This window comes from Psammomys obesus, unplaced genomic scaffold (assembly GCF_907164565.1).
Source record: "Psammomys obesus unplaced genomic scaffold, mPsaObe1.curated_primary_1811, whole genome shotgun sequence".
NCBI lineage: Eukaryota > Metazoa > Chordata > Mammalia > Rodentia > Muridae > Psammomys > Psammomys obesus.
In genome coordinates, this window is record NW_026585504.1 from 18327997 (window position 1) to 18346297 (window position 18301).

The following is an 18301-nucleotide window of genomic DNA, read 5'->3' on the forward strand; positions in this document are numbered from 1 at the left end:
TTTGTCAATTTCCCAAGTTAGATATGGTGTGTGGTTGTTTTAGTTAAACACCATCGAAACACTGCCACAAATTATGCTTGTAAAGGAGATTTCCCTCAGTCACAGAGATAATGTCCTGAGGAGAACGGATGAGGGATCTGGAAATCCAGCTCAACCCTGCAGCATGGATTTGTCCCAGCTTCCAGCCTGCCCGCCTGTCCACTTTATGGATGGATATCAGATTTGCAACCTCCACACAAAACAGTGGTTCCGTTTATCTGGAGGACCAAGGTAAATACAGAATCTTTGAATTTGTGAATTTTACTTATAAATTCTAATGCCCTCCTGCAGAAATTAATGTTCTGAAACTCCTTTCGAGCCTAACTACTTACTTGTAAATCATCTTCTCCTCCTTCAGCCTCATTTTTTGATGCTGGGCACCCTAAGAAAAGAGGTCAAAGTTAATTAAACAAAGCATTTATACATTTTTCCATTATACTTTAGTATTAACGGTTGACTATGTCATTATAAGGATCAGAGATTGACTTCCTGATTGCCTGACAACATATTCAAATACCAGACACTTGCATTTGTTCCTCTGTTGGAATAAAAAGGTATCTCCATCATTTCACAAATTTCTGCCTACTTTATTTTAGAGCTAAACAGACTAGCTGTACTATACTTCTCTGGTTGTTTAAGTGATGTGAAAATAAGATTAATTCAACTTTTCTAAATTGTCTGACCCAGAAAACAACTGTTCAGAATAAGCATTTGGGTCGCTCAAGTAAAAAAGAAGTCAGTCTTAATTTACTATGGTCAGTCAAGACCCAAGCTTGTGCATACCAATGTCTGCACAAGCTTTTATGGTGTTGAAGAGTATCTTTAGTTACAATAAATTAATGCAAAATGATGTGTGATGGTAGAATACACTGCATTTATACTCTACACATAGCTAGCATGAAGCAGCATGAGGTGAAATGTGTCCTTTATAAAAAGTTCAGTTTATTCTGTGAGATAAAAAAAAAAAACCTAAGTGACAGAAATGTAGTAGGTCCACAGAAAGAGAGCACTGATGATGACGGTATTCAGTGTCTAACAAGACAGGCAGCAGACGACGACAGAAACCTGGGGAGGCATGTATACACTTCCTCCTTCAACATAAACTGGCACACTGTGAGCCCGGTTTACTCCACCTCAGAAAAAGAAATCTCCTCTTACAAGGGCGTAAACATATGGGCTTAAAAACCAATTCAAATTTTGAAATATATCACTTTAATTTTAGTAGCTACGAATAATAGTTTCCTCTTTAGAATCAACTGGGGAGCGTTAAAAAGCATGCCCAAGTTAATCAGCTTCAGATTCTAAAGAAACATACGTAGCATTGAGCATTTCCATGCTCATATCTGATTTTCTTATAAGAAGTTTATTTCTTCAAATTTTCCTAAAATGTCACCTTGTATCCCCTAGTTTTTGCTTGCTTGCTCCTTTACATGCTGTCTGGCTTAAATAGCCCGGATCTCAAACTCTCAATGCCCCTGCCTCAGTCCCTGAGCACTGGGCTCACAGGCATGCTTGATCACTCTGAGGGTCATCAAGTTTGATTCAGTTACTCTTGGAAAGTGTGTTCTATTATTAAAGACCTTTTAAAGGACAGCAACTATTTTTAGTCCAAGTTTAAGAAAGAGACTATCTACATTTATACAATATATGAATATTCAGAAAATAATCAAAAAGCCTACCTTGAGAAATATCCTCTATAGCTCTTCGAATGCCTCGATCAAAAGCCCTGGCATCAGCAGGACTCTGAAAGGTAAGGCCAAACTTCTTGTCGTCAATCTTCCAGTGGTGAAACGTGGGAGTGACCTTATTATAGATGAGGTCTTTTTTAAGCATACATTCCAAAACCACCTGCAAAAAGTCAGGTGCCAAAGTTAATGAACATAAAAAATACATCTATTGTAGCTCTTACACAAACACTGAGGACTATAAATATAAAGAATAGTTTTAAATAAATTGAGGTCTTGATTGTAATCTTCACAAAGTCAACTTGATAAAGGGACTAAGAGGCAATCAAAAAGACCTACAAGCTGTGAAAAGAATGTGGGTTATACTATAATTTGAAAGGGTAAACAAAGTGCTGCAGAAAATTTCCAGAAGAATATGCTTCTTTTGAGAAGGCTCGGGAAATAGACATGAGAGGTTACAGTAACAATTTAACCCCCGCCCCTTTTTCTTGTGGTTATGGTGCTCTAACCAAGCACCTTACACATGCTAGACAAGTACTCTACCATTAATTACGTTTTCCAGCCCTTTCCTTCCTAATTTCTTAAGACTCACTAGAGAAGCAGATCAGGTGTCTACTTGTCATTTTAGTAGCTGGGTTATAAAACTTTTTTTTTCCTTTGAGATGAGATCTCGCGGAGTAGGCTCTGACTGTCCTGAAACTTCCTAGGTAGATAAGGATGGTCTCACAGACTCTGCCTCCTAAATTCTGGGATTAAAGGCATGTGCCACCATGCAGGGCTCTGGTTATTTAACTTTTCAAAGCTCTGGCTTCCTCATTTAGAAAATGCAATAGTAATATTAAACCCATCTTATAATGAATGGGTAGTAGTTTCATGTAATTTGTGGGACAATACAGCTTTGCTTCATTTTTTTTTAACCCCCTGAAGTAGTTTCAGGGAAGTAAAAATAATAGGTAAAAGTCCCTTCTCCCTTTTTCTTAAGTTATCTATTCTTAACATCCTCTCTATACGTTCTAATGTACACAACTTTTGTTTTATTTCATCTGTTCGTCTATTATTGCAGTGCTAGGAATTGCATTTATGGCCTCACATGCTATGCGAGAAGTCTACCACTGAGCTACGCTCCTAGCCCAACATTTTTGTTTATTTTGTTCTGAACTGTACCAAGGAGGTTATTACTTAATGTCTCTTTAATACTTTCTAGAGGCAATGTAACATCGTAATCAAATTAGATAATAACTGTAATCAAACTCGGTTTTTCGTTCTTCCTGTCTTCAAACAATCCGGTTCAATTACACTAAAAAAAAAAAAACCACTCAAAACTCACCCTTTCTGATTATTGCTTCACTTCACGTCATGTGTGTTCTCAGGGCAGTCCCTGCCCTGCTCTGCCTGTCTAAATGTTGGAGATTGCGCAGGGGGCACTCCTCACTTTTTTCATATATTATATTCAAAGACACTGTTTTGACTGAAATCAGACGAGGCAGAAGTATGCAAATGTTATTAATCATTGCCTCTGTCCCATCATGAAAAGAAATTATTAAATCTTTATCATCAAACCAGGACTAAATTAGCTCTAGGTTTCTGCTTCTGATGACTATCTTTATGAAAAAGAATGGACATCTTTCTAAGAATTTTTTTTTTAAATTTAGTCCTTTGCTAAAGGTATTCTATGCTAATTTACTATTTGTTATACAACTATTTTTTTTTTTTTTTTGGTCAGAAATAGAAATAGAAAAAGAACCAAATTACGTTCTAAAACTCAAGAAGACACTACTGATGATAATTACTACAATACTTGTACTGTAACTTATTCATAAACTTAGGAAATGCAGTATTTTAGAAAATGCTGAACTGGATTGTTTGAAAACAGGAAGAACAAAAACAGAATTTGATTCCAGTTATTATCTAACATGTGGCTAAATCTTCATTTAATGTCTGAAAATACTACTGAAATAGCTCTTCTGTTAAGTGCTCCAAAATTAGTACTTTCCAATTATGTCCTCTTAGGTAAAATTACAGTGTAATCTATATTACTGTCCACCACTAGTTTTCAAACGGTATCTTTTCAGAGATTCACAAAAAAGAAAAAGTTTTAAAAGATGAACTTGAAAGTATACTGAAGAATGGAATGGATAATAATGATGCAGTTTTTGAACTCACATAAAATGCTTATAGAAGAGAGTCTACCCAGAACCACGCAAACACTGAGTTCATGCAATATACCAACAGGTAAAAAGGCAACATACCAACTGATTATCAATCAGAACTCAATTTGTTTTTTGTTAATGTTTAGCTACATATTAGAAATTACCTTGCTGATACCGCACAGAAAGCTGCCCTTTAGAAAAGGACTATTATTGTGGTAGCTAATGGGAGTTTAAGAGCAGTCAATGGATGGGAAAGTTACTCATTTACTACCACTACCACCCACCAAAAACTCCAGTGATAATCTTCAGTGGATGCCCTGAGGTCATTTTTTTTAATCAAACAACAGTTACAAAAGTCTCAGACTCCATGTCTGAATTACAACAATTTTATTCCCATTTAAATGACATAATAAATTACAAAGATGCTTTATATTTACTCAAAGTAACTAACAGAGAGAGAGAGAGAGAAGGTGGGAGAAAAGAAGAATAATTGTGAGGGGGAGAACTCACAATTATTTGTTTCTTTGTAAGAGAAGACTGTATACAGTTTTTTTTAAAAAAAAAACTATCCTAGACACAACTGCCACACATCATTAAAAATATTTTTAAAACCATAAATAGTGCAATTTGCTTATCAATTTGCCAATCAAAAATGTGGTTATAGCTTAAAATGCAGGGTCTGGAGGTGGTTCAGTTGGTAAACATGTTTACGGTACAAGTGAGGACGTGAGCTGAATATCTCCAGAAGCCGTGTAAGATGAGCACGGCAGTGCACATCTGGGTCCTAATGCACCTACTGTGCGCTAGGACCCAGAGGCAAGAGAGTACCTGCAAGCTCTCAGGCTGGCAAGCAGAATATATTTAATGGCAAAACTAGTCAGAGAACTTGTCTAAATAAGATGAAAGTCCAAGAGAATGTTGTCTGACCTCTAAAATAGGTCTTGAGATGTGTGCCTTTACACACACACACCACAGACAGACAGACAAAGTCACAGGCACAGACAGACAGACACCGTATGCTTCAAATGTAACTCCACCTGCTTTCAATTAAAAACCTATTTTTTTTTTCTCAGATTAAGTAGTTTGGGAAGATGGGTGAACTTCTGCTGCTCTCCACAGTATTCTCCACGAACATTAATAAGTTAGTGAGACCTCAACACAGCCATACAGTCGCACCCCAAAAAAACTTAATAAATAATAAAAAGCTATTAAACCAATGAAAATAACTATAAAGAAATACTTACAATACATGTGTGACTGACCTATTTATAATATGGCTGGTTAACAAAGAATAAATCAAAATGCCTCGTTTTAAAATCACATTACTGTTTTTTTGAACTCTTGATCATTAGCAAGAATATTTCACGTTAGAAAATTAAAATGTATTATTACTATTCTTCTGTTAAAGTTAAAGAGATGTTAATTGTTAAAACTATTGAACTCTGGAATAAAGAATATCCTACTACCATTAATTTATTAAAATTCAACATTAAAGGAAAAGAGGAAAAACGAGGTCTCTGTGTTATCACACAGAGTTAGAAGAAAGTGGGGAAAGGATGGCGTATTAGCTAATTTTCTCGTTGTGACAAAATGCCTGAGAAAGTTAACTAAAAGGGAGGGGGGTTACTCAGTCTGAGGAAAGGCAGGGTGACAGCAGCATGAGGCAGCTGGTCAAACATACTGATTCCACAGCCAGGAAGGAAATAAAAATGAATACTGGAGCTATATGATCCTTTTGTATTCAGTATAGGTCCAGAGCCTACAGGATGGTTTAGCACGCATTCTGGGTTTACTTTTCCTACTCCTCAATTAAATTCATCCTAAGTACAATTCCTCAAAGTCCCAGAAGCGTGTTTCCTTGTGACTCCAAACCAGGTTGACAACAGTGATTATTCATCACATAAAGTTAATGAGCATGAATTTTTTTTTGTAAAGTGTCCAAAGTAACAATGTTGAGTTGTAAAACAACAACAACAAAAACCAAACAGAACAAACCAGAAGCATAACATTCACACATCCAAAACCAAAAAAGATGAGGAAGAATTTTGGTACAGTATCTTGTTAGGCTGGTGGGCCTTGTACTCAAAACCAGTTGGATCCCATCCCATCTCTACCACTTACTGTCCAGCTGACTTTGAGGTACTGAGGTAACATAGAAGAAATCAGAGTAGTACTAAACTAATGTTGACTGTCCATTTTATAGAATATAGAGTCACATGGGAAACAGGCCCTGAGCATGCTTGTGGAGAATTTTATCTATTTGTTTGTTTGTTTGTTTATTCCAGAGCTAAGGACCGAACCCAGGGCCTCTAGCAAGCACTCTACAGCACTCTACCACTAAGCTGAATCCCCAGCCCTGTGAAGAATTTTCCTGATGACAGTAATTGTGTGAGATCTATTCCAACTGTGGATGGGACCATGCTCTAGGCAGGGATCTTGGATCATATTAAAATGGATAAAGTAAGCAGAGAACTAGGAAGCATTCACTGATTTCTGTTTCTTAAACTGTGAGAAAATAGATTCACAGTAGGAATGGTAAAGTCAATTTGGACAAGACCATTAAAGTTTCATCTGCCACCTACACATGGAAATGAATGCATGAAAGATGGTCTTTAAGATGTATGACATTTAAATAGATTTACTCACAACAAAAAATATATCTGACAAGAATCATACAGACTGCACTCTCAAGAAAATAACCCAGTTCTTTAGTGAATTAAACACCTATTTCTAAATGCTTAATGAATCAAGGAAATCATGAGAATCAGGCAACTCTAAGAGTCAAAAAGGAAATAGCTACACATAAGAGTGTAGGGCAGTGCACAAGGGAATTCATGTTCTGCATACAAAGAGGCCTAGCTTTCAAGAAAACCAAAGTGGGGGCTGGGAGCCTATGGAGGGCAACCAAGGCAGAATTTTAAAATGTGTAACATAAAAATTTTGCAGATAAGGAAATCAGAAAACAAAAGAACTTAATGTCAAATGTACAAAATAAATAAAGCTTTTTTTTTTTAATTTTAAGATTTTAGAGATGTAAACAGAGATTAGATGATTCATCCTAAGTACAATTCCTGTCAAGGTCCCTGTAAGGCTTCATGGAGACAGGCAAGAGCAGCACTTAGAATTTACAGCAAAGGAAAAGGCTGTAGGACCTACAGTCACCCTGAAAAGAGAAGACAAGAGTGGAAGGACTCCCTGTCCTACGTGTTTATGCACAGTGCAGTCGTGTGGGACACTCCACTGACAGCATCTGCAGGAAGACTGGCAGAGCAGGAGAACCTAGGCAAATTACTTACCTCACTGTAAAGAAAGACAGGAAGGAGGGAGCAACAAATGCTACAGGGAAAAAAAAACAACCATAGTCTTAAATGTACTGCCCCAAGTCAGAGAATCTTGATTCAAGCATCACATTAACTAAAATTTAGTCTAAAATGGACCACGGATTTAAATATAAACTACAAAACTGTAACACTTGTAGAACAAATTACAGGATATAGCCTCAGAATCCATAGACAGAGAAGAGTTTGTGGATTTGACACTAAAACCACAGTCCATTAGAAGAAGAGGAGGAGGAGGAGAAATTGAACTTTATCAAAATATAAAGCTCTACAAGAGACTGTTAAAGAATAAAAAGGGTAAAACGTGCACATATTCCCACAAAGAACTAATATGTAGATTACAGAATCAACACTGAAGACTCAATAGAAAAAAGCAATCTAGTGAGGAAATGGGCAAAAGACAAGATACTTCACCAAGAAAGGACACTATTAGCTGCTGCAAAAATGCAAATTAAACCTACAATGACTTTTCACTAGATACCTAAGTTACCTAAATTAACAAGGATGAAATGAAATGCTGACAAGGATGCTGAGAATATTTAGGTACCTTTTGAGCAAATTTAATACAGCATGCCACTTTCAACGTAAGTTTGGCAGCTTCTTACACCGTTAAACAAATAACTAGCACATAATCTAGCAAATACACTTTTGATCAATTATCCTAGAAAAAGTAACTTTATGTTCACAAATAAATAAATGTACAGTAAGATGAACACAAACGCTCATAGTAGCCTTATCTATGAAATGGCCCGAGCTAGAAACAACCCAGTAAGTCCTACCTTTACTAGTCAATGTTGGGGGAGGGGGAAACGACAAGAAAAAAAAAAAAAAAAAAAAAAAAAAACACCTTATTACTTATAGATTACAAAAAAAAAAAACAAAAAAAAACTAAACACAGAAAGGACAAACTCTTAAGATGAGTTATGCTGAGTCAAAGACAAACAATCCTGAAAGGTTGCATATTCCACTTTTATAACACTTTGGAAATGAGAGAAATCATAGAAAAATGACCCAGAGAACAAAGTGGTGCTTGTCAGGCTAACAGGAATATGTATATGGCTATTAAATATCAGTAGGAAGGAAGGATTCACTGAAATGTTTTGTATATTGCCTGTGAATGTTAATTATGTGTTTAAATCTATAGATCTAAATACAATAAAGGATAAAACAGAAATCTGAAGGTGGTTTTCTGTATGAATATTCTAGCATAATATAAGAATACAGTTTAGAAAATGTTTATCATTGGGAAAACTAGGAAGAGGATACACACAGGATCTCTTTACATTATTTCATAATCTAGATTTACTTCAAAAAATTAAAATATCTATGAGCACATTCTAAATCAGACTTCATAAAAAGTAGTTATCAAGTTCTGGATGCAGGTAAGAAATACAGAAGAGCTATGTCCACAGTAAAGGATAAATACCTCCAGGTTAACACCCAACATCATACTTCTATGTATGAGGAAGTCTAGACATTCACAAAGAAAACAAGGATCCTTAATCACCAACAGCATCTATTGTTATTCAGAAAGTTCTACTTAGTGCCTAAGAAAGAAAAAAGACTCCAGGAATGGTAAAAAGATCATAATTGTAACAGATATAAGAATAAAATTGAATAAATATACCCTTATGGCTTAAAGATAAACCATTTACAGTTCTCAAAGAATGAGCAAAAACACATTTGAGAAGAAAATAATAATTAATGAGGACAAGTGCCAGAAAATTCTAAATAGTTATAAGAAAGTATGTTTGACTAAAAATATCTACCAACCAAGAGTTAAGCAGGAAGCTGGATGAAAATAAGCTCAGTCCCTGCAAATTCCTATGCTGCAGCTCTAACCTTCAATGTGGTTCTCTTTGAAGATAGGGCTATGAGGAAGTGACAAATGTCAAATGAGGCCTAACTTAAAATGAAGCAAGTGCCCTTGTGATGAAAGAGGTACCAATACCCCTCTCTCTAGGCTAGAGGATTTGGTGAATAGAATCTGCCATCCAGGAAGTGTCCTTACCAGAAACAGAAGCAGGCAATACTCCTGATCTCTGACTCTGTGATATCCAGAACTGCAAAAGCATACATTTTTGTTGCTGAAGCCATCAATCAATATTTGTATTATGGCAGCCTGAGCAGGAAGCCCAGCACAGAGAAAGGCTCTAACAGTAAATGATTAAATACAGACAAAATTGATATTAATTAACCAGCCAACTAAAAGTTTGGGTAGTCTGGTTATAATTTAGCATCTAATGAAAGTAGTGGAGAAAGCAGCATGAAGCATCAATAATTTCAGTTGAAGACTTGGACTTTAATTCAGTAGTTAAGAAGGCTACAGAATTTTAATAGCCTGGACAGAAGTATACCTCAGTGGTAAAATTTTTGTCTAATAAATATAAGGTCTTGGATCCCCAGCACCCAGAAAATAAAAGAAAAAACAGCCAGTAGTTCAAAGGAGAATAGAACAACAGAGTAGGAAACCTAGTATCAAACACCAGCGTTGGGCACTAGAAAGATGGCATCAACACAGCTGACCAGTGCCACACACAGCACCAGTATACATCAGTGCAATACAGCAGAAAATAATTTAGTAACTAATGAACCAACTGATGGGCATCACTTAAAACAGACAACTGAAAGCTTCAGAAATGTGATGTGTGGGCTACAGAAAGGTCAAAGCATAAAAGGTGAAGTTGTCTGAAAGAGGAAATGAAGGGTAACTTTCAAGAACCAGGCACCATAGGGCTCCAAACAGCAGCAAACAGTAATGTTATCAGGCAGGGTTCTTCCTCCCCAAAGAATATTGGCTGTGTTAAAGAATTAACTGCTATAAAACTACTGCTGAAAGAAAGCCACAAAACTTCTAAGTTTAGTCCAGAAAGATACTAAAGGTATAATTTATTTCCGTATCTGTGAGTCAACCCTGAAATGCACAGGTAACTACGGACTGGTTGAACACTGCTGGCATTTGTCCCAATTTCAATTATTCACAGGAAAGCTGATTTTCAAAAAGTATTCACACAATTCTATTTTTGGCTTGTGGCAACAGAATGGAAATCTGTTCTCTGTCATTACTTGGGAACAAGTGAGCATCTATTTACAGTCTTGTTTCTACCAAAATTTTTTAAATTAAACTTTTTAAAGATTTATTTATGTGTATGAGTGTTTGCCTGCATGTACGTCTATGTACTTTGTGCATGCCTGGTGCACAAGGTCAAAAAGGGCACTAGATCCCCAGGAACTGGGATTGCATATGGCTGAGAGCTGCCATGTAAGTTCCCAGAATCAAATCTAGATCCTCTGAAAAAGTAGTCGGTGCTCTTAACCCCAGAGGCATCAGTTCCACACTGGTAAGAGGATGCATCTTCGTAAGTTTAATATATACTGCTCTAGCATGAGTACTCAGGCAACAACATAATGGCCTATCCTTGAGAAAAAGGCAGTTAGATGAAGACAAAGATGGGCAAGACCAGGTCATTTTCTGGGCTGACGTAAGAAAATAAGATTCTCTGTAGAAAAATCATTGGTAAATACTAGAGAATTATTAGCTCCAACTTTAGAGAGTGTACAATGGTAAACAATAAAGATGCTACAAAGAAGGTAAAACTGGGCAATGAAAAAAATTAGAGAAGGATCCAAGATGGCAGTACCGACCATGCAGGGTATCTGAACAGCAGCCCAGCACCATCTGCCGCTCTGACCCTGCAGCCCTAGGCCACTAGCCCAAACTCACCAGCTGTGGATATATTCCTGGGACCCGCAATGGCGGCGCGAGGAGGGGGGACTCCTACCCTTAGACCACTGGCCCAAACCCACCAGGACAGAGGTGGCAGCGGCAGCTCGCTTGGCTCTGACCCCACAGCCCTAGGCCACACATAGGAACCCACCATCAATGGATATATTCCTGGGACCTGTGCCCAGCATGTGGGGCTCCTTCCCTACAGCCTTAGGCCACCCACTCGCCCAAACACACCATCTATGGATACCTTCCGGGACAGGCAGTGTCAGGGCATGCCTGGTCCTGACCCCACAGCCTTGGGCCACGCACGCCCAAGCCCACTTTCTGTGGATATCTTCCTGGAACCACAGCAGGGCAGCTCTGACCTTGGGCGCTCACTCTCAATGCTGGTGGAGTGAGTATCTTCCTGTCCCGTGGGTGAGACTCCAAACCTGGGCGCCCACTTTCACAGTCCTGCAGACACCTCTGGGTACTAGAGGCTCGTGTTTCCAAACCGGAGAGACCACACTCTACATCCTGCGGACACCTTCCTGGTCGCAGTGGCTAGTGGCATTCACTCTCACCGCCCAGTGGAGGGGATATATTCTGGTACTGTGGGGGAAGCCCTGCTCCATTCTGCCTACTCCCCTCCTGCCTGGCTCACCTAGGTCAGAATCAGCCAGCACAGCGCAGACAATGAACATAGCAGAGCTGAGGTAGGCTTGGTTCCCAGGTTCCATTCCCCACCATCCCTGTGGGACACTGGAGCAGCTCTAGGCAAAGAGATCTATCCAGCAGTGCCCCAGCAGTCTGGCTCATATAGGCCAGAATCGGCAAGACCAGCACAGACAAATAACCTAGTGGAGCTGAGCTAGGCACCAGACCCAAGTTCCATTGTCCTCCTCTCCAAGGAGGCCTGTGGGGCACTGGAGCAGCTCTAGGCCTCAGAGATCTTTCTGCCTGTTCCTCAGCAGCTAGCCCACCTGGGTTGGAAACAATGCGGCCAGCACAGCCAGTGAGCCCAGCAGAGCTGAGCCACGCGTGGGACCCAAATTCTGTCTTCCACCATCTTAAGGAAGCCTGTGGGGCACTGGAGCAGCTCTAGACCCCAGAGATCTTTCCACCTGTGCCCCAGCTACCTGGGTCACAATGACCCAGCAGAGATAGTGAATCCAGGGGAGACTACTCAAGACTCCTGAGACTGGTGGATCCAGTCTGCAGTACAGGCTCCAAGAAAAAAAATCAGTCAAGGCTACAGACAACCAGAAGGCTAGAGGCCGCCGCAAAAATATAGGCAACAGAAACCAGGACATCATGGCTTCACCAGAATCTCCAAAAATCAATGGATATTCTACTGCAGCTGATACACAGGAAAATGATCTTAAATCTATAATTATGCAGTTATTCGAGACACATAAAGAAGAAATGAACAAAAAAATAGAGGCCATCATAGACAGACAGGAATCCACACTCAAACAGATGAAGGATATGGTGCAAAATATGAAAACAGAATTAGACTCAATAAAGAAAACACAAGCAGAGAAAACCCTGGAGTTGGAAAACTTAGAGAAGAGATCAGGAACCACAGAGGTAAGCATCACCAACAGAATATGAGATATGGAATCTCAGGTGCCAAAGATAAAATTGCAGAAATTGATACATCTCTGAAAGAAAAAAATAAAATAGGGAAGTTGCAAACACAAAACGATCACGAAATCAAGGACACCATGGAAAGATGAAATCTAAGAATAATAGGAATAGAAGAAAAAGAAGATTCCAGGTTCCAAGGCCCAGAAAATATTTTCGAGAAGATCAAGAAAATTTCCCCAACCTTAAGAAATAGATATACATCAAGAAGCCTACAGAACACCAAATACACTAGACCAGAAAAGAAATTCCTCCTGCCACATGATAATCAAAACACTGAATCTACAGAACAAATAAAAAGCGGCAAGGGAAAAAGGCCAAGTAACATAAAGGCAAACATATCAGAATCACACTAGACTTCTCAACAGAGACTATGAAAGCCAGAAGGGCCTGGACAGTTATCATACAGAAGCTTAGAGATCAAGCCAGATGCCAAGCCAGACTACTATATCCAGCAAAGCTTTCAATCAACACAGGTGGAGAAATCAAAATATTCCATGGATTTATTAACTAAATTTAAACATATACACAGCAATCCAGCCCTACAGAAGAAACTAGAAGGAAAACCTCAACCCAATGAGATCAACTACACCCAAGAAAACATGGATAAAAACACTGTCACATTGAAAAAAATTAGAAGGCAACATAAAAGATACAGAGGAAGACGACAAAAAGGAAATAAGAATAAAAGCCTGGTTGAACAAGTAGCGATTGGAGTTAATCCCAAGGTTAATGATTACTTCTGTTAACAAATATTTTGATTCCACTTACCAAATAAAAAAAAAAAAAAAGTCCAAGATTTTAAGGAATATACTACTAAAACTAATAGCGTAAGTGCACCCTACTTTAAGAATGCTCAAGCTATGGGAACCTAAATATACAAACTAAAATATAAATTGTTTTCACACAAATGTTACCTGACCTTCTCAGACAGGTTGTCATTAGCGGCTATGAGTATGCCCAAACTTCCTCACACACACAAAATAACCCCCCATCCCATTTCTTCCAGCATTACCCAACATGTTGCTTATTTTAATGTGTACTTATATTTCTTTGGACTGTATATACCCTAAGAACCAAGATTTCTTAATTCATTTATATAATCCCAGTTCATCTAACTGGATTTAGCACAAGCAGCTACTGACAAATTAACTGTTACATGGCTGAATGGGAAGGCTCACCTTTAAAAACTTAGTATTAAGATAAGTAATATTATATGGGCTCAACAGGTTGTATTTAGGAACATATATATATATATATATATATATATATATATATATATATACACACACACACACACACACACACACACACAAATACATATATGCACGTAACAATGACTGCTGAAAAAAGAGATTATGAATTAGAAGTAGAGTCAGGGAGGCATATGGGAGGGTTTGGAGAAAGAAAAGGGAAGAAATATAATTCAAATACAATCTAAAAGTAAGCAAAAAATATTCTAAGCTAAAACTAAGACATTATTAACAGGACATACTGTATAAAATTTTACAGTGAGGTAAAATTTCAAATTATTTCCTAATACAGAATAGATGAGAAAATAATTTACAAGATAGAAAAAACCGAAAGGGAACCAATGTTGATAAATATTAATAAAAAATACTGAAGACAGAGGAATTTAGTGAGCTTAGGAGAAAATCAGAGGCAAAGTAATTGAATAGGCATAAAATTTAAGTGCAAAGAGGAATGACAGGAAATTGTAGAGTCCCAAGTGGAACAAACGGTCCTGACAAACAACTGTACCAAGAAAGAGAATCAGTTGGAAAGAAGACAAGAAGGTCAAGACAGCAAAGAGCCCTCAGGAAGAATGATAAGGCCCAGAGGTGGAAGAGCTGCTATGGGGATAAATTGCGAAGGTCAGAGTCAAGTGAAATCCAAAGGCAAAGTACAGCATCAGCAGAGGGACTCATGTATGTGGGCAGGATACAGAAATAGCCACGCATCTCTACTCCCACTCCTCCCCCTTCCTAACTGTGATACACAGCTCACACAACAGTGTCTTTCAGGAGACAGGACTACCAAGAGAGCCGAACCCTAAGTAAAAGCTAGTGAGGTCACTTACACTGCCACCTAACAGGGTACCAGTTCAGAGGTATGATGGGAAAGCTCAGCAGGAAACTGTACTTCTGCCCACAGTAGAAAGACACTTCCCTTGGTGTTTAAAGATTTCTCTAATACAGAAAGGGGCTGACTATCATTTTTTAAAAAGCAACTGATATTGTTAATTATTTTATCTTCTTCCCAGGAAGTACTTCAATTTTGTCTTGGTCTCCAATAGGTAGCAAAAAGCCCCACTTTAAAAATACTGCTGTTGGTTTTTTAAACAGAAAGACTATTTTAATGAAACTTTAGTTTTTATAAATTTTGCTTATCTACAATCTAATTACTTATTAAATCTAAAACTAATTCCTTGATCTCCTCAGCAATTTCCTACACTGGAAACATGTGTCTTTCTTTTTTTTTTCATTTCAAAATTACCTTTGTCAATCAATGTTTACATTGGTAGCTATTTTATAACCTTGCCTGTTCTTGTTTGCAAAGCAACTTAAGCAATCCCATGTTTTAGGAAGGTCTCTGTATCTTACTCTTGCCACTGTGTATTCTTTGAGAAGCATAACAAGTAATTACAAATCAAAGGCTGGAGAGGTCTTCTGTCAAAGCAACCTTCTGTTCATCACTGAGAACAAACAAACAACAAACAAATGGCTTTCTTCAGGGGTCTTGTAAGCATCCTTTAATCTCAGCCAGTATGTCTCTCAGTCAGCAGTGGCAATGTGCACCATTTCCTACTATTGATTCTCTGAAACGTCACAAGTTCATTTAGGAGTCTGAAGAGCAAGAGCCTCACTTCTATAATCCATCTAAGGAACTGAGCTCTAAGATGCAGTATACAAACAAAAACGAACAGGATAGTTTCCAGCAACTACATAATTATCACATTGGAACCTATTAAAATACAGTGTTTATATAGTTGAAAATATTAAAAAGAAAACAATTATTCATTTGGAAAAAAACTTTAGGCATTTCTAGAGTTATGGTCCAAGAACCTTTGAGGAAAAAAACAGAATAGAAGATGGAAGAAAAGGAGGAGAAGAGCAAGAGGAAGAAGGAAAAAAAGAAAGAAGAACAACAAGGAAGAAGAAAAAAGGAGAAAAAGATTAAAATAAAACCAATCAACAAAATAAATCACAGAAACAAGACACTGTCATCCTAGAAGGCCTATAACCTTTTGATTTCAATGTTCTTGTCTCCTGCCCTGAGACTGCATATTTCGTGATTTTCAAGTTGTACCCAGCAGTCCCTGCCTATACCTTTGCCCTGAAGCCTCCGTAACCTAAAATGCTTCATTACAGCTAATCTCAGTCAATCACAGCAACCTTCCAACCAGAAGCTGTATCTCCTCAATGTCTACATTTGATCTGCTTACCCCCGCATTGCAAGCAGCCAAAGGTTAGGTGAAATAGTTTATGTTTTGAATCCTGGTCAGAACTACTACCAGCAGAAAACTCTACCTTGTCACTAATCATTCCGGATGGTCCTCTGTTCCAGGAGTAGGTTCTGTGCTTGCATATGTGCATCTCCCTCTCTTTCCTTCTCATGCCCTCTCATTTCCTATCGCTGAAAATAAGAATGTTCTTTTCAATCTAGGTTCATTTTCTGTAGTTGTATTATAAAGCCACATACTGAACAATCACTGTCTCCATCAACGTGAGCTTCCTCAGACCAACCTCACTTCAAATTACACTGTTTGGGTTCCTTAATGAACTAAGTAAATCATCTCCGTTAATATATTCAAATTTTTATATTATATCTAGGTCATCTTTTCCTATTGAAAAGCTTACACTAGCTTATACTAGCAAATTTTTATTCCATATTTGACTCCTATTTTTTAAAAAATATTTATTATTAAAGGGTCACAAAAAAACATCTATAGCTTATTTTTCAACATACTGTTATCAAATTAGAAACATTATACTCTAGGACAGACAACTTATGGCAGCCATCACAGTTGCTTCTATGTCTCCAGGCTTCAAAGCCTCAGCACATGCAGACACCATTCCATGTGGGTACAGAACCACCTTTTACACTTTGTAAGGTGATACATTAAGCTTACTCTGATTTCAACTGGCATATTCCACAAAACCGAACACATTCTAGTTAACAGTGATTCATTGTGCCATGTGTACCATTAAAAAGTAATTATAAACCCACAAAACAGTGGATTTAGAAGGATTTCAAGATGATTTAGGATAATTCTAACCATGGGAGGAATCTGGTCAAAGATTAGTTTAGCAACTTTCTCAGCTATTAAAATGATCCATCAGTAAAAAACATTTCTATGAAATCCAAATCCCAAACTAAAAGTCGCCCTCAAAATGTTCACACATAAAATAATTGTTTAAATCTGAAAATTTTCTAATAAAACCAACAAAGGCTAAATAGGCTTATGAATCTATCTACAAACATATCTAAAAAGATTCCTAGTTACCTTAAAGGATCTTAGGAAATTTCAACACTTTCTATTTTGCTTCTGCGTGTATGCTCTTCCCTTGATACAAGAAGGCACTAATGTCACCCAGTTTCTCATACAAAGTAGTTTTCGGTGCCCAGATAAAATGAGAACAAGCCTTCCACGCTAGTTTTTGAAAAGGACAACTAGCGTCAAGCACTAGACTACCGTTTTACAGTATTTTTACATAAGAAAACATACACAAAGGTAGAAAATAACTGGGTTAAGAATCATACTGGTGAGTGCATAATTTTATGTGCCTAAAAGGATTTATGGGGGACAAAAAGAAAGAACCTGAGGATCCCAAGAGCCTAAGGCAGGAATAAGCAAAGTTTCACTGCAGGGGACCATACATTTAAGGCGTCTATTGCTATGACTGACCTGTCTTGCAGTATGAAAACAGTAATAAACGTTAATGAATGGCTTCAGCTAAGCTCAAGAGACTTGTTATCGGGCTGGAGAGATGAGACAGCACAGCACTCAGTAGCACGGGCTGCTCTTCCAGAGAACCCAGGGTTTCATTCCCAGCACCCACATGGCAGCTCATAACCTACCATTTCTAACTCTAGTTCCAAGGAATCTAACACCCTCTTCTGGCTTCCAAAGGTTTCAGACATGCACGTAGTGAACAGACAAATATGCAAGCAAAACATCCATCTATATAAATACTAACAATTTTTAATTAAAAACTGTATTTATGGACCATAAAGTTTGATTTCACATAATTTTATAAGTCACAAAATTATGACTCTCTGACTTTATCAATGCTTGTTTATCAACCGTGAGACAGGTTCTCACTGTGTAGATCAGGGTAACCTAGAACTATGTATTCCGGGCTGACCTCAACTCATCACAATCCTTCTGCCTCAGCATCCCAACAGTTGAGGTTACAGGCATAATCCACCACGACCAGCTTTCAACACTCATTGAAATGTTTTTAACAAATAATCCTCCCTCCCCCAAATCATTCAAACTTCATGGTTTGAATAAAATACAGATAAAAAGAACACGAGGCATGCCTGAATCCGCCCTTCAGAATAGGAGCTGCTGATATCTGGCCTAAGGAACAAGGAGAAACTGAGGGGAATGGAGAGCTATTCATGAATATTCCCGAGTTAAACTAAACAGTAAAGCAGCAGCCCCATGCAATATATTTTACTATCAGACCCAGTTAGAAAGTCACATATTGCTGTCTTTAACATAAA

The 18301-nt window shown here is 37.9% G+C and overlaps 1 protein-coding gene across 1 annotated transcript in view; it reads right to left on the bottom strand.

Annotated features, from left to right (window-relative positions):
* Spred1 (sprouty related EVH1 domain containing 1) overlaps positions 1 to 18301 on the bottom strand; it is a 74510-nt gene that overhangs the window by 18337 nt on the left and 37872 nt on the right. The window contains exons 3-4 of the mRNA XM_055598803.1: positions 1719 to 1887; positions 372 to 421 (exon numbers count right to left, since the gene is read on the bottom strand). Of these exons, the coding sequence (XP_055454778.1) occupies positions 372 to 421; positions 1719 to 1887 (219 nt within the window). The remainder of the gene's footprint in view (positions 1 to 371; positions 422 to 1718; positions 1888 to 18301) is intronic.